This window comes from Melozone crissalis, unplaced genomic scaffold (genome assembly GCF_028551555.1).
Source record: "Melozone crissalis strain CALT ecotype California unplaced genomic scaffold, PUWL_Pcris_2 ptg000019l_1, whole genome shotgun sequence".
NCBI lineage: Eukaryota > Metazoa > Chordata > Aves > Passeriformes > Passerellidae > Melozone > Melozone crissalis.
This window is the reverse complement of record NW_026535797.1, coordinates 22,889,254-22,915,226: the sequence shown is the minus strand read 5'-3', so window position 1 is coordinate 22,915,226 and position 25,973 is coordinate 22,889,254. Positions and strand designations below refer to the sequence as shown.

General features: G+C 36.2%; 1 protein-coding gene across 28 annotated transcripts in view; it reads left to right on the top strand.

Moving 5' to 3' along the window:
• KCNMA1 (potassium calcium-activated channel subfamily M alpha 1) overlaps positions 1-25,973 on the top strand; it is a 411,380-nt gene that overhangs the window by 238,544 nt on the left and 146,863 nt on the right. For all 28 annotated transcript variants that reach the window (XM_054276930.1, XM_054276928.1, XM_054276929.1 and 25 more), the window contains 3 exons: positions 17,838-17,913; positions 22,573-22,648; positions 24,208-24,378. In XM_054276930.1, coding sequence (XP_054132905.1) covers positions 17,838-17,913; positions 22,573-22,648; positions 24,208-24,378 — 323 coding nt within the window. The remainder of the gene's footprint in view (positions 1-17,837; positions 17,914-22,572; positions 22,649-24,207; positions 24,379-25,973) is intronic.

The following is a 25,973-nucleotide window of genomic DNA, read 5'->3' as shown; positions in this document are numbered from 1 at the left end:
CATTTGAGTTGCTGCAATGTTAAGGCCAGAAGGTAACCTTGTGACAAGTATTTATTTGCCTAATCCAGGACAGATTTTTATGGATATTGTTGCACTCATTTGTGACTATACTCTTCTCTCTCCTCCACTGATGAGAAGTCAAACAAGTAGCCAAAAGACACTGGAGCAGAGCAGAAACACAGGGACAGCACTAGTTTCATGTGTCATTAATGTCTGTCATCTGACATGCATAGAAACTGTGTTCTTGCTTCCCTACCTCTGTGAACTCAAAGGATAATTTAACTCAACTGTTGCCAGTCTGCCTCTGTCTGTGAGTGGTGCTTAACATTGCACAGAAAAATGACCCAAATAACATTGACTTTAATTCTGCTCTGATGGGGAGAGGTGATAGGCAGGGGGATATCTTGATTTTTTTTTTCATGTGTGAATGAGTGGCTGTCTTAGCCCAAAAGTAGTCCTAGTTTCTGAATTTTGAGAAGCTGTTGAAAGCTAGTATCATAGCTGATAACAGTTATATAGCTTTAAAAAGTGCTTCCTACTGTATTTGCCTGGCTGGATGGACTAACTTGACCTCTTTCATCTATAACCTGACTGAGCAAAAATGTACCTTCAGTGGAAGAAAAAATATTATCCAGTCCTAAATTTACAGTTAAATTCACGCAAATATTACCAATAAATGAATGTATATTGTTTGTTGCCATCCTGCTGTACATGATCCCAAGCCCTGCTTGTCACTAACTTACTCTCTTCATTACCAAGAATTTCTTCCTCATATATCATTGCTTAGCATTATAAGGCAGAATATTAATAGAAATATTAAATAACTTAGGTCAAGAACACATTCCTGACTAGACTTCCAGGGAAGACATGCCAGATACATTTTAAGACTCCCTGGGGTTTAGTCCATTTAATGAGTGCCATGGCAATGCTGAGTAAATTACATCAGTATTTATAGCTCTGTCACTCAAAGATGTCATTTAATGGAAAAGCTAATGGCATATGATGCTTTTCTAAATGTATACTTAAAAATAATTACTTATCTTGACTACTCAAATACTTTGCAGTAGAATTCTTTGTTTTGTCTGAGATTAATTAATAGGCTCATGGTTGTTTCTTTTAAGCTTATGGAAATAACATAAACTTTTTTCTGGAACTTCTATAAACTACATGTGCCAGACTTGCCTACAACCAACTCTAAGTAGCCCACAGAATTAAAAAAACTAGTGGATGCAAGTTACCCAGACATGACTTAGAAATGTCTGGCTTAACAGATGTGTTTATTTGCATTCTCCTTAGTTGTCTTAGTTACATTAGGAAGGCAAGTATGCAGTTATTACATGATCGGCTTTTTCTAAGTTCTGAAATAAAATATGCATGGGAAACTTCTGCTTTTTCTCCCTCATTACTGAAATGTCCACCATGTTTCTAGTCATGCTATGCTACAATTAAAATGTCTTTGCAATGCAGTAAGTCTGTGGTTGGTTAATATATTTCATAAATGTTTTGTTCCTTTTGTGTTCTGCTGTTTTTAAATGGAAAAAATATATTACTGTTTTAGACTACATTTTTTTTTTTTTTAAGACAAGTAAGCATTATTAGTTCTTTTATTTAAGTGACCTGAATTGGAATTCCCGGTAAGATTTCCTTGTCATATAACCAACCCTCCCTTCAGTGAATACTCAATATTCTTTCAGGGTTATAATATTTAGAACTTCTACAGGTATATTAATATTCTTCCGCATATGTTTTTCAGGTACTAGGCTGTAAGCCAAGCTGTTTTTATGTATATTTCATAAAGGAGCATAAGCAACTAGACTTTTCTTTAGCTTGGTGTAGCCAAATTATCTGTTGTCATCGTTGCTTGGTGTTCTATGTCATGTTTTTTCTGGACATCAATCCATAAATGTTAAAGATCAGTCTGCCAAATTTAGTGATTGAGAAACACAGAATGCTGTTTTGTTGTAGATTGACTGCTAAATTCGAAGTTGTTTATAATAATGGATTTTAACTTTGCTCAGATTTAATTCAGTCATACTCCCCTCTAGGATAATAAAATAATAGTAACAGCAAGTATAAAGGATTTATGCTGAACAGCAAATCGCTGCAATTTCCTTTAATAGCAAAATATTTGCATTTCTTTATAGATATTACATAATTTTCTTCACTCCATATCCTTTTTCTGTCCAGTTAAAGTATGTTCTCAATAACTAGATGTTATGTACAAAAACCAGACTATTTTCCTTTTGTCCTGCTTTTTATTACCAGTTTAATTACATTATGACTGCCCTTGGATTCTCTAATGGTTTCAGTGGCCTTTCTGACTCTGTAATTAAGTTCTTCTGCTTAAATGAAGGCTACCTGGACTGTTGAGTTTTCTCTTCAATCGAATATGGAATAATAAGAGAAGTATAACAATAACAATAATAATAATAGTAATAATTCCTTCAAACTGCTGAGGGACCCCATAATTATTTATTCTGTCTTTGGGCATTTGTATTTACTTGAATGAGGGGAAATTAAAAATGCTTCTTTTAGTGTCACATTATCATCAGTCAGATGATTTCCAAATTTTCTTGAACTATCTACAGCATGTAACTGACTTGCACAGTTTCTTTACTGGTAATATGAGAGATTAGATTGATTTCTATTTTTTTAAAAATTTGACTAGTTCTTATCTTATGTCAGCTGAAAGACCAGTTCAAAATAAAATTTCATTTCTTGGCTCCCAGGTGGTAAGTTAATATGTATAGTTCCTTATAGGAATTCAGTCTAGTCTTTATACACTATCCCGTAGTTATTCCCCTGATAGCTTCATCCATTGATTTTTTTACTATATTTTTAAAAAATATTTTGAATCTGTGTTAGTTTGTTGCTGAGTGGGATCTGCTCAACTTTGAATTTTGAATGCTTGTTGTTTACAAGCAACTTTATAAATAATATAATTGATATCTACCCAAATCCAAAACTAGAAGTTCTTATACCTATAACCTGTCAGTTTATATTTTGGCATTTTTAACATGAGTTCCATGACTTCTCATTACTCTTTTTGATCTTTGGCTCATTTTGCATTTCTAATTTCTGTAACACTGCTCAAAGGAACTATTTTTTTTTATAAACCCTGGACCAAAAGCACCGCAATGTCCATGTAGTTCTCATTAATTCAGCACCTAGTGTGCTCTAATGTGCTCTGTGCTGCGTGAGTCTGGGTTTATGTGGAATTAAGAAAAGATGCATTATTCAGTTTAAGTAATTAAAAACCCCAAACTGCATATCTGTGTTCCTCCTGACGTTTTTGTAAGACTGAATTAATCAAAGGCAAGTCCTGTTGAGACTGAAATTGGTATAAACTGATGCTAAGATAGTTGGGCTTTCACTAGAAAGATTAGAAGTTAAGAATTCCATATGAGACTTGAGAAAGTTCTTCTGTGTCTGTTTTTTTCTGAATATCAAAGGGCTCTGATGGAACTGATGTACTCACCTGAGACTGGAATTTTATTTAAACTGGATCATTCATATCCTTCCTGTAATCTTTTGGCAATTATTTCACTCTACTTTATAGATATGAAACTAAGAAAAGTCAAGAGAGAATTCGATTAAGATTTTTCACTCTTGTTATCATTCTACATTCAAAAGGGGAAACTTCATTAATATGGTCATTTACATGCACTGCTTGACCATCACCTGAGAGGTCCAAACCCCACTGGGATTAGGAAGGATGACTTCTTGTGCTTCAGTGCTCCATATCAATATGAGAAGAGCAGTTGGTGAGAACCTGCTGCTGGTAACACCAAGGCTGTGGGCTCGGTCCCTGTATGGGCCATATACCTGGGAGATCCTGGTGGGTCCCTTCCACCTCACAATATTCTGTGAATCTGTTAAGTTTTGACCTTCCTGCTCATGTGATATTTCAGAATTAATAGTTGGATGGCTAAAAATCTGTTCCTTTATCCACTGTTCTGTCTTTACAGTTGCAGTATTTTGCTATACACAGACAGACAGCATATAGAGAGGGAAAACTTGGGAAGTGCTCTTACAGCTGAAATATTTAAGGCTTTTTGTGAGATTTTGAATTGCAGGATATTTATACCATATGGCAGTTCATACAATATTGACTTAAGTCAAGGGAACAGTATCCTTCATAGTTTGTCACATTTTGCCACTTGTTTCACATCAATTTTTTGAATGCTTAACGGTCTCTAGTACTTCTGTATTTATACTCTTTCATTATACAGGGCTTACACTTGATTCACTGCTGACCCACAGATATTTAGCCTTCATTAACCTTATTATCACCTTCAGCAGTGTTTAGTATCATACTATCTCCAATTCTGAATGAAAACAGAAACACATCCGAGCAATCTGTAAAATGAAGGACATATTTCTGCACCACAAAAACATCTCTGAAGTTATTGACTCTTCCATAGCCACTTGCACTGCAGTGGCTTACCTAATGGATTGCCAGAAAGTTTGCCAATAAAGCTAATGATGCTCAGAGGTCCGGATATACAGGTTCTTTAGATCTGTCTCCTTTTATGTTGCTTCTTTTAGTTTCTTCTGTTCAGGAAACTTTAATTTGTAATGGTGTTAAAGAAGATGCTGCTAAACTTGGGAGTGCATTTTGATTCATTTAGGCATTTAGTTTTTAATTGTTTATGTAAAAGTCAGTACATTGTATTTATAAATGTTATATAGTTATTAAAGATTTTTTTCTCTAAATCTATCTAGTGAACTTCTCTGCTTTGGTATGTATAAAGGGATATGAAGTGAAAAAATTGTTTCCTTGGTATTTTAGGGTTCAGATATCTAAGCTTAACTTGTCTTCAAAATTGCATTTACCAGAAGCAGGTTTTCCTGTGATATCTCCCCAGATGCACTTTGATTCAGAAGCTCAATGTTGGAAAAGTAGTGTATTTAGCTTCATGATTTCATTTGTTTGTTGCTAGTAAATATATAACATGGGGCAAATACAAAAAGAGAATAATGCACCTTTTAATTTAAAAATAGTGTTAAAACTTAGAAAAATGAGGGTTTCTGCTTAAGTAAAACGGCTATAAAACTTTCTAAAGCTATTTTATTGTTGCGGTTATAGGGAACTTTTGTGACTTATACAGGGAAATGATTTTGCCATCTTTTAAAATCACCTTTTATAAAGTAAGGCAGATGCAACTGTGCTGCATAGACAGGTTTAGTACACAGCATTTTGTTAAGCATTTTCCTTCAAGGAGTGCTGGTTTTATTCAAAACAGTAATATTGAAGCATCACTGTGGATGTTTAGCTGAAATGAATCAGCTATCATCTGAAGTGTGAAGTTCAATTTGAAGAGGTTTTGCATTTAAGTTGGGATATCTAGCAACCGTAATCTTCATAATCGAAAGTAAATTGTTGTAGTCCCTTAGAAACACAGATGACTGAGAGCAAAATGCTTTTTGAGATTTCTGAAGTACTCAAACTCTCTAGTCATTAGTTCTCCATTATCACATAGTTACTCTGCTTCTCTGTAGAAATTATCTGTCAGCTTTATTGTGGTCCTAATTGCTGATTGTATTTTTCTTTGATCAGCCCCACACCATGTGGTACGTTTTCCTACAAATCTGAAGGAGTTTTTGTGAATGGGTGAGCTCATGGTGCACTACAGAGCTACACTGGTGCCTTTCCAAGCCCTGTGCATCCAGCAGTTAATGCCAGTCTCATTCATCCACCCTGCAGCTCCTTGGCCATCCAAAATGTCCTTTGATTGAAGACAGGGAGTAATTGCAGCTGGCACTGGGCTTGGGGGTGTGGATCATACCTGCAGAGCCCAGCAGAAGGTCTTTTTTTGCTGAGAGTTAGATGGAATATTAGTAGCCAAATAGAGCACTGACATTGCGTGCTGAAAGTAACATGAGGATTATTTTCACATTTTAACAGTTTGCTCAATTTTACTTAATTCTGTTCTGGGATGCTTTTCTCTGAAGTTAGTCAAGGGAGCCAGTGAAGTTCTAGTATTGATTGCAGTGTTGTGACAGCAGAAGAATGAATCACAGCAAGATAAATATAAATTCCTGATATGGTTTGAATATCTTCCACAACCTTCACATTTATTTATTTATTTTTCTTTTTCAAAATGCAGCCTTTGAAAATGTTTCCTATTCAACATTCATCTTCCCTGATAGCAAAAATCCTAAGTCCTGGAGGGGTTCTTACCAATGTGTGTGTATGTTATGGCTGCTGTAGGTAATGGGTGTAAAAGTTCAATTTTTAATTACTAACAGAAGTGATTGGTTAAATATGTAAGTAAATAAATTCAAAATATTTTATTAGAAAATATTAAAATTTGTTTTGTAGATACATAATTTATAAATATTCTATGCAATTTCATTATTTGAAGTTTAGATACTTATTCGAGCATAATTAATGAAATGTTTCTTGATGGCTAATGTGGTTGGGACAATGATAACTTTGAAGAAAAAGTTATTTTCATAGTGGCTATTGTGCAGGCAACATATATCGTGATGGAGTTTCTACATGTGTAATATTGTGAACATGAATTAAAAGGAGATGGGATTCTTTATAAAGCAAATGGTATTATTTGGTCTTTTATTATCTGTTAAATTCCATGTTTGTTTTTTTCTGTGTTGTTTCACTTTCCTTCCCATTCAGAGCAAAGTGCAGATATCAGCACTGTAAGAGCAAAAACATCTGGAAATATCATCTGAATTCTTTCATGTTCACTCTCACCTGGGAAATTAATCTAGAGAAAATTTTATATCATTGCATGTGGGGCACGATCCTGTAAGAAATATGCTGCATTCAGTGGAAAATAGCCAATGATACATAGATGTGAGGAACAGAGTCTTCTAGGAAAATTTCAGACACCTGCTTTACTAGGCACTGGCTCTAATCTACTCTGATAGTGCACAGAAATTTCACTATCTTCTCTTATTGATTGGGCAACATCAGCCTTTAAGGGAAAGCCTTTCTGTGCACCTGAAAATGTGAGAATTTTCTTCTCAGTAGGCCGATCACAGATTTTCTGTCTAACGTGAATTTGAAGAGAAGAGTTTTAAATGCTCCTTCCTTTACTGGCTTTATTCTTGACTCACTCTTAGTGATGAATTAACACTTGCAGTTCTCAGACCTTGTATTTACACATGATGCACTGCTGAGGAGGTGAAGACTATTTTTTAGTACTGATTGGGGTGAAATAGGAATCCACAGTGTGTGGATCTATACAACAGTTGTGTTTCCAAAAAGAAAAACACCATAATCTTTAATTTCTGTGGAATTTTATGACTAAGTTCTTACTCCTACAGCTGGTCAGAAATACTGTTTATTGTTTGTACAATATAAATTTGCACAATATGCAAGGAATCATTCTGTACATTGAGTGAAAGGCTATTGCTTTACCAGGACAAGCATAAATATTTTTTGAATACTTGTCATCTGTCCGGTCAGAAAATAGAATTAATGTTTTTTGCCCCTGGATCATAATCGCATACAGGATTTTGTGGTGTATCATTTTCGTAACTGGTTTCTCATAATTAATTTATCTGCATGTATCTGCTGATATCCATTCTTGAACTATTTTCTTTGAGCAACTCAAAGGCTGAAGAGGCTCACTGAATAGGATATATTATATCATACCAGTTGATTAGAAGTGAAATACTTGACTCCTTGTCAAGCCCTGTTTCATGGCATGCTCCTTGTTTCTTTGGCAGTTATGGCCTGTGCCTTGTGACTCACGGGAGCAAAGACAGGCAGAATTGCAAGGCTTTTTTTAAATCAACCTCCTGCAACATGAGTCAGGCTTTAGATCTGGCCTTTGCCCTTCCTTTGCCTTTGTTCTTATCATTTGTTCTGCCCTATGGTTACAGCCTCTCAAAATAGCATATTCCTGATTTTAGTGCAATTTGTTCCTGATGAATGCCAGGGAAAATTATATAAGATGCTAACTTGTGGTTTTTCAGGAAGAGAACCCTCTCTATATTGAGTTGTAATGGTCACTTTAGAAAGCAACACCCAAATTTCCAACCTCCTGTGCAACCTTCTTTGCAAGGTTAGCTTGCTGGGGTTTAATCTCTTTTTTCAAGGCGCATTATGGTTTTAGTAGCACCATCAGTAAATTGTACAATTAATATTTTTCTCCTCAAATCGCGGAATTAAAAAAGGCATATTTTCCATCTATTTTGAATATGGAATCACAGTATCTGGAAAGGATTACACAAATGTAATATGAAAAAAATAGAAAAATGAGAGCTGAATAAATTCTTTGCCTTCTTAACTCTCTTTTACCCACTAGATCAATATGAATACTGGTTATTCTTCCCTTCATGGTTTCAATCTTTTGTTTAAAATGGCACCAACGGCACTTTGCTGGGATAATACTTCTTTTGTAATATAAAATGTTTACAAGTTAATGGTCCCTGGTTTTATGCAAAGATCTGCTCTTCATTTACTACTGGCTATATCTGTGCTTGGTTTATGGAATATGACACAGTTGTTGCCTGAAGTGGTGTAAAGCAGGAAAGTGAATGTTTACATATTGAGTGACTGGTTTTATTCTTGCTAATGCCAAGTTTTCTGAAAATGGTTTAATAGCTTAAGACTTTGAGACTAGGAGGTAAAAAATAAATAATGCAACTACATGCGTTTTCTCAGGAACTCAAGGTTCGATTGTAAATTTACCTTCTAAATAATTTAGTGAGATTAATAAGTGGTAAATGCTTGGCAGAATGAGCATTATTCTGGTTTTGTCATAATCTATAGATGTTGCTACAAAGCTGTACTAAAAAGTAGTTGTTGACCACCCTGTAGAGCTTTTAAATTCGGACATGGCAGGTTATTTTTTTTTTTCTATGAATAATACTTTCACCATTTTTGAAATATCAGCAATGAAAATTTTATGGGCCCTTTTGTGTACAGCAAATGGCTTTTACATTGTCGTTTCAGAAGCAGCAATTTAAAAGAGAGGAAAGGTAGTGTTGGGAAACTTCTGTGTTCACTTATTGTAAATTAAATTAAAAATTAATTTTCAAGGAGAGAATAGTCAGAGGATATAACAGTTATTTTTCTCTGCAGCAGGTTTCTCCTTGGCAGGTTTCCTTGTGTTTTGTGGCTTTTTGCAGATTGAGGTTTTGAGCACAACTATAAGCAAATAGCATCCCACAAAAGCACAGCAAATCCATCACCCATGTCTAACCTGTGGTTTAAAGGACAATAATTTGATACCCACTTGTACCCAGTACATTGGTTTTCTGAGGCAGGATCTAATCTTCCCTTGCTCTCCTTCGAGGTGATAGAGCAAGTACCTAGTCCCTGCATAGCCAAAGGTAGAGTGGAGCTTAGCTGCTGACAAGTCTTGCTTTCTTCTCCTGCGTTTTTAAGCTTAATAGCTTCACATTTGGATGGACTTTGAAAGCAAGTTGTCATTTAATCACAGCAGTACTTCCATAAGTATGTAAATCTATTTTTGTGACAAGTTCAAGAAGGGTCATGGAATGATGTCCTTCAAGGGTATGCTTCTGTAGAAAATATGAAAAACTTGTAAGTACTTTGGATTCATTGAAGGCAAAATAGTTTGTTAAAAGTCATTCTAGAGCTCTTTATAACAAAATGTTTGTTGATTGATTTGGATTAAATACTTCAGAGCAGACTGCAGACATTTCAGGTACTGCTGATAGCACAGGGCTTTGGAGTTTTGGGTCTACCTCAGACCAGGAGGCCAAGGACCATGTCCTTCACAGGGGCAGGAAACTGTGATAGTCTACTGATGGCACCACCTTCATGTGCTTAATTGGACTCCAGGCTTTCACTCAGATGTTCATCTAAGCTAGAATACTTAAAGGTATTTTTCTGGATAACTGAAAAAAAAAAAAATTAGTCTACAGAGAACAATTTTCTGCAATCTAATTTTACATCTAATAATAAAAAATGACCAAGTAATAGATTGATATTATAGATGGTAGCAAACTCTAAATGTCACTAAAAACAAGAAGCTGTCTTGGGTAATCGAGTTGTAGAACAAAATACTAAAAAAATAGTTATTTGGAAAGCAGAAATGTCTGCTCAGGAAAGTAATACCAGTAGCTTTGTGTGGCTGGCTGTGATGTTAAGAATGCTTCTCAGCACAATATGCCCTCATTCTGCTGCTGCTCAAATTTATATACATTTTTTTAAACTCATTGAACAGGTTTATTTTAGATTTAGTCCTAGTTTGTGTAGTTTAATTTATGTTTTCAAATTTTGATGTATGCAGCAGATTAGGCAGTGCACTGACTGAAAAGAAATTGATAAAAATCTGGCTATGCCAGGAAGTTGAGGAGTTTAAACAATACTGTCAAATTGTTAAAACCAAAATAATAGGTTATGTAAACTAAACAGCGTGGCTCTTGCTATTTATTACTTAGGTCCTGTTTTCCTTTAGAGACATTCCAGGCTTTCAAGGTAAGTGGATTCTACATCCAAACATTTGCTGTGCTAAGTATAAAGTACACTAATGATAGGTTTAAAATTAGATAATAACAAGATTATAATACTAGTCAAGAGGAAATACAGAAAGAAAGGAAAATAGTGTGCCTTATATGGTAAAAAGTTAAGTAGGACGTGCATTCAGTTTGAGATGCGCAAGAGGTGATTAGTACCACAGATAAGTACTACCCCATTCAAATCTTTTCAGTTGGAGAGGAATGATTCAAGTGCTCACAGATAAATCTTGGATGTTTGTCACATGCAGACATAAACCCCATCCCTGTAGACTCAGTGGAACCTGACTGTTGTGACCAGTGGGAACATAACCAGGTTGTTTGTAAGAACTTAGTGTTAAAGGTTACAATGCAAAGGACTCACAGAAGTAATTTGCTTCACTATCTGCATGTTCCTTATAATTTGAAATTTCTCTGTACTACAATCCCCTTTATATTTGGCAGTCCACCCCTTAATAACATTTCCAAAATGCTTTGAAATCCTGTGTATTTCATATAAGCACATGGTGCAGCCTATTTTTGTGTCTGCTTTGCATTGTACTCCAGATGGCATTGCTATATTTGTGGGTCTTCTGAGGCCAAAAACAAGGGGGGAAAAAAGGAAAAGAAAAAAGAAATGATAAGCATATTCCTCAAAATGAAGATAGCTTTACACAATGAAGTTTGTGTATTATGCTCAAAGCAGGAAAAATCATGAAGAAAATCTATCATATGTAATGGAAGAGGATGATTACTTTTGATTTGTAGAGTGGTAGTTGACTGAACAAAACTCCAGTTTTGTGAATATTCATAGGGCAAGTCAGCTTGAGAGAGCTATGGACTCTATTATTTGTGCTCATGCTTGATGGCTAAATTGTTTTGAATTCTTTTTCCTTCAGTAAGATAGTTGTCATTAACTGGGATTGGAGGAAGGGTTGTTGTGTTTATTTGTTGGAGGTTTTTTTAATTTCATCTGGTATAAATCCTGTAAGAGTTGACTGATTATGTGACCTCTGCCTTCTGCATACTAACTTTAACTGGAAAACAGACATGTGAGCTTGCCAAAGAAACTAATACACAGTAAATAATTCCCTTTATGTACATATATTCTAAGAGCTATATTCTTTGCTAGAGTACTTGTTCATTCCACGTGAACAGCATCATGTTTGTGGGTTTTGAATCAATGGGTGTGGTTCTTTGATGTATCTGAAAGAAGCTTATGTGGTAATATCCGGATAGAAGATGGCTTTTAAGCTCTAATACATCTCGGATCAGAGGAGCATCTGCGCTGCCTGCTTGCTTCTGTGATTTGTTTTGCCTATCCAGTTTGTGATAGCCTGTTTTGTCAAGCTGAGTTTTGTATTTGAATTCACTCTGTTTGTTTCAAGCTAACGGAAATGAACTAGATTATACTGCATTATCTTTTGATAACAACCGGTAAAGGGGAACTTTATCTTGTGTCCAGTTAAACAAATCTGCTCCCAAAGAGAAGTTCTGTTAAAGAAAGGACTCTGAGGTGTCTCTCCGTGTTGACACTGAATTAGCAAAAGAAAGGGTATAAATCTGTGACCATCTTTGCTGTTAGTGAGTGCTGTGACTGAGGACTGCATCACAGTACTTCCTGCAGTGCTTCTGGAGCTGAAGATACAGTCATGATTCCCAGCAAGATTTTAGTCTACCACAACCCTTCTGGGGGCACGCGTACAGAAACGTACAAAAGTACTAGAAGGCGTAAAAAATCTCATGGAGAATTGTTCAAAAATGGATATCGTGTCAAACCTGGACATAATATCCCCGAAAAGGAAGAGCAGCGCACTTTGCGAAACTCCTTGGTGTCTTGTTATAGGGTCGGCTCATACTGGGGTAAGGTCCAACTCTGAACTTTTTCTTCAGAACTGTTATGCTGTCTCTGGTGCTAATATTACTGTATCTTCTAAAAAAGATATTCTGTTTTATATTTCAACTTAAAAAGAAAAAGCTGCAGTATTTCAGTTGTTTTATAGGAAGAATTTTTTCTCAACCTTATGCAATATACTCCTCTCTCCCCAGCAAAGGGGTTCATTGTTCACCTAGAATCAAATAATCCAGTCTTTATTGAAGGATGGGATGTAATATTCTGCAGTGTTGGTGTTATCAAGAAATTTTGTTTGAAGCTGCTGTCATTTAAAAGGTGTAATAGCAAGTCGAAGGATTGTACAACAGAAAGATTTATTCTAAACTTGATTGTAGTTTTTCTATCCTGGTCATAGAGCATTGATTTTTTTCATACTGCAGGCTATTCCCACCTCTTGTACTGTTGCATAACAGAGGTGGGGAAGTGTATAAAAATATTTTGTCTGGATTGGTTCCAAGGAATGACAGATTCTTTTCCTCCCATTCTATTTCTTCTTTTCTTTTCAGTTTGAGCTTTCATTTTCAAGTCTATCTACAGGGAGTAAGATCTCAGAAAATTCTGCTGTACTCTATGAAGATGTTCAAAATGGGATTATTTTGCATCCTAAAAATTATCCCTACATCCTGTGTCTCAAAAAAGGTTCCTAAATATGGATTCTGGTTTTTTTTCTGACTTCAGTAAACTGTGTGGTCTTAATGAAATTTAGGGTGGAAGTAGCCATTGATAGCTTTGATGAAGATGTTGTTCTGATGAATGGGTGAATGGTTTGTCAGGAATAGAAGTGGCAAACAGAATCTCTGTGTGTTGAAACCTTACACCAATATTTTGGACATACTCTTGTCTCTCAGAAAACAAATAAGCAGCCTAAGACAGTACGATGGGGATTACATATTTCATTGGTGAGAAACAATGTAATGCTTGGTGCTGTTCTCGTCGATTGACCTCTCATGTCGAACGAAGAAACATCCCAATTCCTCTTTCTATTTATTAGAATCTCATTTAAATCATATAAGTATAGTTGTCATGATTTCCTTGTTTTTCCGTTTAAAGATTTATAATGGGAAATTTCCTTTTTTTTTTTTTTTGGTGGGGGGGAGGGGGGTGGATTGGGGTTTGCAACCTATAGCTAATCCTGGTTGCTTCTGTATATTAGTCCAGTGGAAAGCATTAGTTCAGCAGAGAGATTGCAAAACTGTCTGACAGGCAGGAAAATACCCTATTGCTTTTAGGGTCAAATAAAGCTGTAAATAATACTCCTTGCTGTAAGCTTTATAGATAAAATAATTTTCTACTGTAATTGTGTTGCTACTGGCACATATTCTATTGGCCGTGTCAGGATCACTACTCTGTTCTAAAGAATCCATCCATTTTGCTGAGTCCTTAGTAAAGGGTCAGGAAAAAAGTACTCCTGCTATATTCTAGATGTAGCCTGGTAGTTCAGCACAGCATATTCTTCCTATTGAACAGATAATTGATTTCTTTAAAACTGATTTCAGGGGTTTTTGGCAATATGCAGCCACTCCTAGTGACCATTTTTTACAGATTTTAGGTTGAATACCATGATATGAAATATTTTATATTTCATATATTTTCACATATTTTATATTATCAGTGTAATTTGAAAACAGTCTGTTTGCTGCACAGGCAACACAGTAGCTAAACAAATATTTTTGCAGTAAAAATAATCCTGTGGAAGAGTTGAAGTGTTCATTGAAGGCTTATTTGAATCATTATACCTACAACTCAGATTATTGTACTAGAGGCAAAAATTATTGACTAAAAACCTTTGTCTCGTATTGGTTTTTGTCTGTTCATATTGTTTATAATCATAGAAGTTTTTTCTGGTCTTGATATCTATGAATATCTTATCTTTGTTCTGGATATTGCAGCTGAAATGAACTCCAAATCCTAAGCATATTTTAGTCATCCATTTAGAAGCAGAAGACTGAGAAACTCAAGAGGTCCTTCTTTTATTTTATCTGTGTATTTTTTCTTTTATTAGAGAGATGTTTGGGGTAAATTAAATATTTTGCTACTTACTTTTTTGTATAATTTGTAGCATAGCAGATTAAATCCTATTCTGATCAGATCCCATAAGAAAATTCAAATGTATAACTCCTTGCCAAGAAAAAGTTAAGTTACATGATGGAGAGAATGTAGCAAGCATTTCCTGAGCATTCTGTTTAGCAGTTTACAATTAACTTTAGCAGACAGGGTTATGGAATGTGCAAAATTAGAATGGAATTCACTGTAATTCATAAGAAACTTACCATATCTCAACTCTTGGTGAAATAATTTAAATGTAAAACAGTTTTGTAGGTATTTCATAAGAAAAGAAATTCTTCTCGAATTGTACAAAACACAAACTTTGCTTAGGAAAGAGAGCTGTATGCATTTGTTGTAGCTGAAACAGCTTCGGGGAAGGGGAAATTTTTGTTACTGCTCCTATGAGTGAATTTTACTTTCTATTTTTGACGCATAAACAAATATCGACTGTTTCTGCTCTCGGTAAGGGGGTAGCCCTGAAAGAGGTGGCATGGTCTCAGTTGTGAGGCAGTGGGTGTGAGTGCCCCCTCAGCAGGTGTGCAGGAAGCACCAAGCTGAGTGGTGCACTTGGGGTGCCTGAGGGGACGGGATGCCATCCAGGACCAGGCCAAGTGTGAGCAGTGTGTCTGTGGGAATTTCCTCAGGCTCAGCAAGGCCAAGTACAGGGTCCTGCACCTGCCTTGGGGCCACCCCCAGTGCCAACACAGGCTGGGTGAGGAAAGGGTTGGAGGCAGCCCCTGCAGAGGGCTGGGGGTACCTAGAGATGAGGAGCTGGACATGAGCCAGCAATGGGAGTTTGCAGCCCAGAAAGCCAATTGTGTGCTGGGCTGCATCCAAAGCAGCATGGGCAGCAGGGCAAGGGGGCAAATTCTACCCCATTCTCCATTCTTGGAATCCCCATCTGCAGCTCTGTGTCCAGCTCTGGGGCACAAAAAGGGGGTGCAAGCGAAAAAAAGGGGATGCAAGACCTCTTGTGAGGAAGGGCTGAGAGTTGGAGTTGTTCAGCCCGGAGGAAAGAGGGATTTGGGGAGAGCTTATTGTGGCCTTTCCATACCTGAAGGGAGCAGAATTTTTAACAGAACCTGCTGCAATAGAAGAAAGGGCAATGGTTTCAATATAACAGAGGGCTGTTCAGAATACAGATAAGGAATTTTTTTTACCATGAGCATGGTGAAACAGTGGAACAGGTTGCCCAGAGAGGTGGTAGATGCCCCAACCCAGGAAAAATTCAAGGTCAAACCAGACAGGGCTCTGCAAAACCTGATCTAGGTCCTCACTGCAGGGATGGTTGGGCAAGATGACCTTGAAAATTTGTCCCTATCCAAACTATTGTATGATTCTGTGAAAATCACATAAAATGAAATACATGTAGGAATATAATAGGAAATCTGTTCGTGCCTAGGAAATTTCAGGATGCTGGAAAGAATTAATTTGCCATGTAATAATTGCTTTGGCTTTCATAATTGAAAGCCAGCCATATTTTGTAGTTTAAATGTCCAAGCAAACACTCTAGTGATTTGTTCTTGCTTTTCCTAATTCTGTTCTCTAAAGGAAATTTTTAATAATTGTGTGGGCTGCAGCAAATGCAGGACTTCACCTATAATAATTTTCTTTTTCCACAAAAAACACCTTGAGCCCATAGTATTTTTCATCTATCACATGATGACTCAACTATTAAAATATAACTTAAGCCTTACAAGGATTTGGAGATAGAGCTTTTATTTCTAACTTAGATGTTTCTCAGGTTTCTTTGTGAAACATAGCAATGGTTAACTTGGTCTTACCATTATCTTCAGATGCAGTGATAAACATTTCAGAGGCAGGGTGTTTTTCACTCCAGCCATTTTTCATAAAAGTTTATAGGGAGCAGAGTGAGGAAAGCAGCTGGATGAAAAAGAGCTGGAAGGTTTATGGTTACTAGTAAGGATCCTCCCCTTCTCTGTCTAACCACATCCTTTGGATAGGAGTAACAACTGTGGGAACTCCTGGAAGTGGAGCAGAGGGATGTGTCTCTCACAGTTTCAGCAATGTGATCCAAAGTTATCATTCTCTAATTGCAAATAGATCTGACATTTAACATTATTAAGCTTCATTTTATTGCTTTTCATTTAGGTACCTGAATCCATTTAGCAAGCTGTGCTTAATTTTCAGAGTTGCCACAGTCAGTAATTAAAAAGAAACTTTATATCCATATAATAGACATGAGTGTACTTTAACACTACTTAGGAGTCTTAACAAGGCAAAATATAAGAGCAAATATTTTATTTAACAACTTTCCAATAATACTGCAGGAAAAACTTCTTGATATAAACACATCTTGCCACATGCACCTTTGTGCTTGAGGGGAACCTCTTATGAGATGATGAAAGCTGTGACCAGGTTCATATGTTCGCCAGGATCAGTATTTCCTTAAGTTTCTAGAAATAAAAAGTGATTTCCTGCACTGGAGTTGGGTAACGTAGATGTCAATAAAGAGAATCTATGAGAAGAAGCTGCTCTGGACCTTCCTGTAACAGTTGCAATATCACATTACACAACTTTTATGTAACTCTTGGCTGTACTCTCTAATAAAAATTATCCTTCATGCTTTACTTTAATTTTCTAAGCTGTGCATGTGTACAGTACAGAGTGTACTTTCATTCATATGCCAAAGATCTGCAGCCAAATCATTTACTATCAGCATAAGACTATTTTGATAATTTAAGCCCTTAATCTTCTCGATTAGTTTCTCTTGCACACACACTCTGTCTTACTGACTTTTTAGTTGTCTGGGAATTGCTATGCATGCAATCTGATTTCAAGATAAAAATGCTATTTCTTTGTAAAAATGCTTTTTAAAAAATAGTGATATGTAATGTATTCCTGTGGTTATAGACTGATGGAAAGAATTGTAGTAAATTTGCCATTTTCAAGAGAAAAAGTGTGATTTCTCTGTTTTCCTGCATGAGGTTTTTGAAACGAGAGTGGAGGTAGGGAGCATTATTAATATAAAAGATTTTACGTCATTAAGATTTACCAAATTTAATCAGGCATATACAGTCTACTTTATCCAGGTTATCAGATCTCTTGCCCATGATCTGTTATTTTTCACTAAGCAGAATCAGACCTGCCTGTGTCTTTGACAGCCTGAAAGAGAAGGACATGTGCACTGCAGCTGCCAACAGAAACCTCAGTGAGGTTTTTCCCCCTCAGCTTTCAGCCTGTGTGTCTCCTTCCATTACTTCCTACAAAAATTAACACTTTCTGGTAGGATAAACCTATTATTAGGGAAATAAACTTAAAAAAAAATTGATAAGTACCTGTTAAGAATCCTTGAACAATTAAATATGGAAGAGCGTTTCAAAGGTATTTGACATTTTGTATGTTACCTGTGTTGATTTAATTGATCACTGTCATTGTAATATGCTGTTACAACTTGAGTTATTCTTTACTATAACTTTTTTTTCTTTTACTGCAGGTTTAAGATTTTTAAGAGCCCTTCGACTGATACAGTTTTCAGAAATCTTGCAGTTTCTGAATATACTTAAAACAAGGTAAGATTTTTTCTTGGATGCTGATTTAGTTAATTGGCGACAGAATGTAAATGGGTTTGATTTGGGACCCTAGTAACATATGCTTTTCTTTTCTGGAAAAACCCCTGCACTTGTTATCTATTCTTTAAGCCTTTTTCTGCTGATGAATGATTTGTCAGTGACAGCATCTTTTGCTATGTCATCATTTTAATTGATGCATTGTTATGTTTGAAATACCGAGCAAGGTTATGTGTTGATAAATTAAAAGCTGAATGATTTACATCACTGTGTACTGATTAAACATTGCTTCTTTTCATATAATCAGTCTGTGTTCTGCTGTCTTGAGAAACCTGAAATCAAAATTCATTCAAGAGTATACAGTTAAAAAGTATTTTGAGAAATTCTCATTGTGCCTCTTCCAGTTTTTTTGAACTGAGCATCTTTTTTCACATCAAAACCATTAAATTTACACTGAGCTATCTTTATATTGTGTTCATTGTCCTTAGTATTTCCTCCATATAATAATTAAAATTTTTCAATTAACCTTCTGGCTTACTGGTTCTTTGGCCTATTAATACATCAATGTTGTGCAGGAAAAGCACAGTTTTGGACAAAAGATCATTTTGAAGGAAATGAGGAGAAACCTTCCCATGCCTTGCAGTTGAAGACACATTGTTTTTCATCATTCTCTAAAAGGCTGCAGGGGAAGTATTGACCACAGCTTCCAATAATTACTGTAAAATCAATTCCATTTTGAAAACTTCCCCTCTCTGCAGCGGTTGCTATAGATCTGTGAGGGCTTTATATGCAGGTAAATCCATTCCTTGCTGTGATAATTTGTAGCAATAGGAAAATAGGTACTGAAATTTGTAGATGTTCACAGTGAACAGCTGTTTCTTCAAACCTAAATCAACCTTGAGACTATTGTCTGTGCTGTAAAATTCTCACACTATCTGTCTTTAGTTACTGGAAGGAAGCCAATTCTGGTCAAACAAAGACATCAAAGAATGTAAGGTGAGGTCCCATAGCTCAGAATTCTCAGTATGGGAATGGAGAATAAGATTTACCATGCAGAACAACCCTGCCATAAGAAATGGCAGTCATTAGAGAAGCTCCATAAACTCAAAGATTTTGGATAAAAGCTAATAGCCCCTTCAGTATTGGGGGATTTGGTGAAATTCCAGATCCATAAATGTGCATTAATCACTTTCAAGGTACTCAGAGCTGGTTTATTTAAGATTGACCTGTTCATTGAAATAGCCTTTCTCTGGGGCAGAATTTACTCTTATATTAGATATCATTATCTCTGTGATTATTTATACAACATCCAAAATATCTATAAACCTCAAATGTTGATTAGTGAAAGCCTGTAAAGCAAAACTTTCTTATATGAGTGTTTCAGTTTAGTCAGGTAATTCATCCTTAGCAGTTCATACTAACATCATTTATTTAACTGAAAAATTGTCACTGCCTCAAAACAGTTTTTTATGTCTCTCGCTGTTCTTGGTATTGCAACAGAAAGTCATGTCTGCTCTCTTTGTTGTCTTACTTATTAACCTGAAATGACCTGAATAATTTGGAATGTCAGCAATGTTCACAAAACATTTATTTTTTTTAATGGATGTGTCAAATTAAAACAAATTAACAGAATGCAATTTGTTTTAGAAGAGTCAACTGACATAAATTTGATTGTATAAGTGCTTGGGGTTTCTTTTAATCTCTTGGATTAGTTTAGCTTTTAGAAAGCAGCAAGCTAGAAAATTTGTTTATTACTGCTACCTTCTATGAGAAATTTTCAGTGTATTCTGAAGGTACCATCATAACTGCAGTTCACATGCTGCACACACATTTTCTATTTACAGTACCAGAATACTCTTAAATTGAGAGCTTCTGGTTCTGAATTATTTTGCTTCCTGAAAAGCTAAAGCATGCTGAGCCCTTGTGATTAATGGAGAATAAAAAAAAAAATTTGTACAAGTTAGAGCCGTTAAACTAGTAGTTTCAACATATCTAGTATTATTTAAATGAAATTTACTTCCCTAAATTCAATCAATGATTTCAATTACATACTGTGGCCTTAGAACTTTAAAGGCTTACACAGTATTGTATGCTTTTAGCCTGCTACTGCAACATTATTTTGTTCAGGGATGGCAAAAAATCTTCCAGAATTAAGATGTTTTAGCATTTTTTGCAGTCCACTTCTAAGGTTTTATTGAAATTTTTTGACATTTTAGGAATTTTTGGAACATAAAGACCAAGAGTCAGTGACAGAACTTGAATTGTTGAATTGGGATAGAAAATTCAGTATATCATTACTAGCTCTGAAACTAAAGTAGGGAGAAAAAAGTACTTTTTATTATTTAAAAATTCAGCAAAAGAGAAGACTTCTCTGTTTGAGGTGATATGTATTTATATGAAAATGTATGGAACTAATTTGACCTAGGCATTTCAGTGCATTTGGCACTAATAACAAATAAAAAATGCGAAGATGAAATAATTGATAGGGTACACTGGGCAATACTATGGTTTTAATATTTAGTGCAATTGCAGGGAAATTTTCTCCTCCTTTTCTTTTTTCTCCAGTAAGAAAAAAAATTACCGTAACCTCTAAATGAAAATTACTCCTGGAATTATTGACTGAGATATGAGGATTAAAGGAATGTGTATTATTTACACTCTGAGCAGAAAGGCCATTCCAAAAGCTGGATCCAGTGAAAGAAGGTGCACAATGCAAAACCAGGGACAGCAAGGAGACTAGTAAAGTGTTAGGTGATTATTAGAATATCTGAAAAAAAAGCTGAGTGTATTTGAAAAGATCCTGTCAGACAAAGCAAAATTTTACAGTGGCACTTTAAGAGACTGTACTCTGCCAAGGACCCGTTAGTTTCCCTAATTTGAAATTAAATGTATTTCACTTAAGATTTTTTGTTCCCATGTTTTATGGAATTGAATTCTACAGTTTTCAGTTGAAAATTGTATTCTTTTCTAATATTTTTCAAAAAAATCTGCAGGGGCTTAAGCAGGGCTCACAGTAAGGGATTTTGCACAGATGTTGGAAAGAGCTTAAAGAGGGAGAAAATGTTTATGACTAATCCTTCATCTATATTTAGACTCTGGCAGAAACACAGGGAGTATTTCATAGAGGACAGACAAGGCAGAGTGTTTAATAAATCTTCTAAAATAAAATGTACCAAACAAGTCATGTAAATAGTTACTATTAATGGGTGTTACAGTGATATGAAGAGACCAACAGACACATAATTTTTTATCAGGAACATCTTGTGTTCTAAGCTCAGGTGAAGGATGATAGTCAGCCTTGGATAATGGAGCTTTGCATCAGCATCACTCCTATGATCTTGTTTAATCTGGGAACCCATTGTTTAGGGTCCTGTGCTATAAATGAATGTTACCACTAAGAAAATAAGGAGTTTAATCAACCATAGTTTAAGAAAGAGAGAAATAGGGAGTATGTTGATGTTGGTGAACACTAATGACAAGACTGCTGATATGCTATTTTATTTTTGAATACAGTATTCATTTCATCTGTCATATTACCCAGTATATTCTATTTCTTGTACTTTCATATGTCTATTAACTCTAACTTCTAAAATATCTTTTAAGGACCTGTACCGGTTAATTTTACTAGTTATTTTGTTCAGAAAAGGATGCATTTTTATTGTCGTTAAAGTGGTTATAAACAGAAACATTAATTCTACTACAAAATGACTACTGCTAACACTGATAGTGATTATTTTTTCAATTTTTATAGTTTTTAATGTATTGCTTTAAGGATAATTGTGGGGACTTTTCTGAGGTGTTACCTTCTTATAAATATTTGCAAAAGCAAGAATAGGTAAGATTGTTTAGACACAGTCATACATGGAAAACAGTTCCTCGTGTTTCTGTTGAATATCCTTCTTAGGACAGTGATTTTTGTGAGAGAGAGAGCAGGTTTTATTTGTATTTCCTCCAGAAGATTTTATACTATGGTGTTTTCCTGCAAAACTGAGTGAGGTCCTTGTTTCAAAATCTCTTCTGGTTAGAATAGGGAAAATACTACTCAGTGTGACTAAAAAGCATTTGCGTATGTTTTTAGTGGGTTTAAATTACACTTTTTTCTTTTTTTAGAGAAAACTGTGAGTGTGAAGTATGAAATACTCTAGTTTCATGTGAATTTTCCCTAAAGAGTTCCATAGGAACAAGCAGAGTAATATGAAAATACTTAGGACTTTACACAGGAATTGTGAAATACCTTAGTTCTTTAATTTGAGAATCAGTTTTCTCATGTATTTTTTATGTATTTACATGTGAATAATTCTGAGTGTGTAGCAGTGAAAAATGAAGAGGTGAGTGGCGAACCAGATTATCTGTGAAAAAGCATTATTTATTTATAGAAGTTTGTTTTTGACTACTGATGTAGCTAAGGTTTCTGTTTGTCTTTCTGCTCTCATACATTGGGACTTTCTTTTCAAGCTATCTGAATTATGAAAATATGAACTCTCCAAAGGAAAAATAACACACATTATGCATAAAATTTTGAATAAGTTTTTTAGGGAATCTTCCTTTTGGGAAATAATCATCAGGTTCTTGAGTCTAAAGTTTGCAGTTGTATACAGGTATGTATAAAAAAATATGTGACAAATTCTAGTCTAAGCTCCTATTTGCTCTGTTTATTTCCAGTAATTCCATCAAGCTAGTGAATCTGTGCTCTATATTTATCAGCACGTGGCTGACAGCAGCTGGGTTCATACATTTGGTGAGTGCATTTGCAAGAACTCGGTTCACTTTTTCTGCCGGACCGCGGGCTCCAAGCTGCTTTAGTGCTGCTCTCGGTAGTGCCCTACCCCGTCGGTAGAGTGCAATAAGGAGGAATCCCAGCTCCCCGTGATAAGGAGGCATGCCAGCTCCCCGCGATAAGGAGGCATGCCAGCTCCCCGCAATAAGGAGCCATGCCAGCTCCCCGCGATAAGGGCCATGCCAGCTCCCCGCAATAAGGAGCCATGCCAGCTGCCCGCGATAAGGGCCATGCCAGCTCCCCGCAATAAGGAGCCATGCCAGCTCCCCGCGATAAGGGCCATGCCAGCTCCCCGCAATAAGGAGCCATGCCAGCTGCCCGCGATAAGGGCCATGCCAGCTCCCCGCAATAAGGAGCCATGCCAGCTCCCCGCGATAAGGGCCATGCCAGCTCCCCGCAATAAGGAGCCGTGCCAGCTCCCCGCAATAAGGAGCCGTGCCAGCTGCCCGCAATAAGGAGCCGTGCCAGCTGCCCGCACTGAGGCCCGCCCGTGTCCCCGAGCAGGCGGGCTGGGGCTCAGTCCGGCCGTGCCCCGGCGGCCGCAGCGGCGCGGGCGGGCAGCAGGGGGCGGTGTCCGCCCGGGAACGCCCGAGCGAGCCGGGCGCGGCCGGAGCGGCTCCCCCGGCTGGCTCCGCACCAAAGCTGCTTCCAGCCGGGCAGGAGCGCGTTCCAGCTCCTCCTCTTCTTGCGGTGTCAGTCGTCTCATGTTCGCCCTTGGGAAGATGCACAGAGGTTTTGAGTGTTTTAATTTATGGTTTATTTCTCATTCACGTAGAGTCGTATTTTTACACTCCTCTGGGCTAATGTAGAGTTTCGATCTAAAAACAATACCTTTTTTTCCTAGTTTTTACCAAACAGAGCGCAACACTTCTTAAATAACACATCAAGACCAAGGGAATGCTGTTTTCTAGGATTTAGAATTTTTTTCCTTTTTTTTTCTACAAAAGCTTTTCTATTGTACTGAAGGAGTACTCAAACTTCAACTTTTTACTCTGGAGCAAATTTTAGATGGCACACTCCTTTCCCACTGACAAATCTATAATTTTGTCTTTACGGTGACTGGCTTTTTGAAAAAGTAGTAGCATTCCACTAAAGGTGCCAGTAATGCCTTTAATGGAAACATAATCTTTTAAAACAAAAACATTGAGGAGTATAATTGCATTAAAACTAAGATTTACTCTGAAAATATTCTGAACACATTTTTATAAATGAACTTACCAAACTGCATGAGTAAGTTACATTATTTAGTGGTGCCTGGAAAAGATACTTCCCATAAATGATCTGAGTAGCAAGGCTGTATATACTGGCACAAGAACTGCAGTGCTCTGTTTGGCGCAGGGTCAGGTTCTGTATTTGATGAAAATAAATCACAGGAAAGCATTCAGAGTTTGTATTATATGCCAAGGTATATGTCTATATACACACAAAGACACATGCATATATGGGTAGAGTTAATTTGAGGTTAATTAGAGTCAGTTATAATTAATATTATTCATTATATGTTTTCTTGTACATTGTAGGTGGAGAACTCAGGGGATCCATGGGAAAATTTCCAAAATAATCAACCGCTAACATACTGGGAATGTGTTTATTTGCTGATGGTTACAATGTCCACCGTTGGCTATGGAGATGTTTATGCAAAAACAACCCTTGGTCGCCTTTTCATGGTCTTCTTCATCCTTGGGGGATTGGTAAAAATTCTTCTTTATGTTCTTTTTAGTACTCCAGTTACCTTAAAACTTGATCCTCTATATCTCAATGTTGTAATTAAGGGAACAATAATATCTGGATTATTAAACTAAAATTAATTATAAAACATTAAAATATGTTTAATATGCATTTTTCCTGTAGATAAATATTTTGGTAGAGCTTGTCAAATTAGTCCAGAATTAGTCCGGAATTAGAATTTTTCAAATCCATTTAAATGATTAATGCATGTGAATACATGAAGTGCCTTAATATTTCAACATAGAATGTTATTTGTAGTCCTCTACTTCTTAGTGACTGGCTGTAGAGCATTTCTGGAGGTTGCTATTGATATTTAAAGGCACTTTGCGGTTTCAGAGGTCCTACCCTCCCTTCTGTGTTCCTTCCCAGAATTCCAACAAACACTGTGGCTTTGGACTGCCTTAAAGAGCAGCTTGCCTGATCCAGATGATGGCAAACCACACTCCCTTTAATTTCAAGCATCCTTTCATGTCATGTAGTACAATTTTAGCTCACATTTTATCACGTATCCTTTTAGAACACCAATTTCTCACGTTCTTTGTCCTGTATGTAAATAGCACCCAAGTTACTATTTGTCTTGCCAATTTTTCCATTATTTGTCAGCGCTAGTAATATTATTACACCTGTTGCAATGTTCTCTAAACTAGCCAAGTTTATTTTAGCATTTACCCTGCACAAGGTGAATGCTATGTGGGTGACTTGTAATGTATATTGTGCCCATGCACACATTTGTATGTTGTTACCTTACCCTCGTCCATTGGTTTCACATATACATACATCTCACAGAGGTGCTGTGTATATAACCAAGGTTATGAATGCCATATATTGGACACACACAGACATGTATGAGCGTTACATATATGCATTCTCATCTCTGTTTATTGACATGTGAAGACAAAGATCATGTCAAATGGCAGTAGCTCTTCGAAGTATCCAGCCACAAGGAAGCTGTTTGTTGGACAAAACATGGCAGAATAATTTTTATTTTCTCCTCAAAACCTTTTTTCTATCACATGTTTTTCCAATCCTTCTAAACCCAAGAACTTTTGGAAAAGTTTTTTTGGGGGGCGGGGGGGTGATTTTTTTTTCTTGATGGCGACATAACCCCCGATTTAATCTTTTTTTTTCTTCTTTTAAATTCTTAGAATGGGGGGGAAAAATCTGTATTTTACAACAGAAATGTGACAGTAATGATAATACTTGGCTTTGGTTTTTTTACAGTGGGGCTTGGATAGGTTTTTTTCCCCTCCCCTCTTCAGGAACAAATAGACAAAACTGTTTTTTGTGACTAGATATGAGTTTGAAGTAATTTTGTTCTTGTTTTGTTTTACATGTCCATTTTTCCTCTTTTGACCATTTTCTTTATTTATAAGGTGTGTACCTTCTCCAAGATCAACTTTTACATTGAGCCTTCTTGTTTTGTTTGATAAGAAATTTTTCATTTTTTTAAAATTTTATTTTTAAACAACTGCATAGATCTACTTCTTTTGCATTTTCAGATCTTAAAAATATATATCTTCTGAAAATATTCATCATCCCCCTTTCTTTGGCCTCTCTT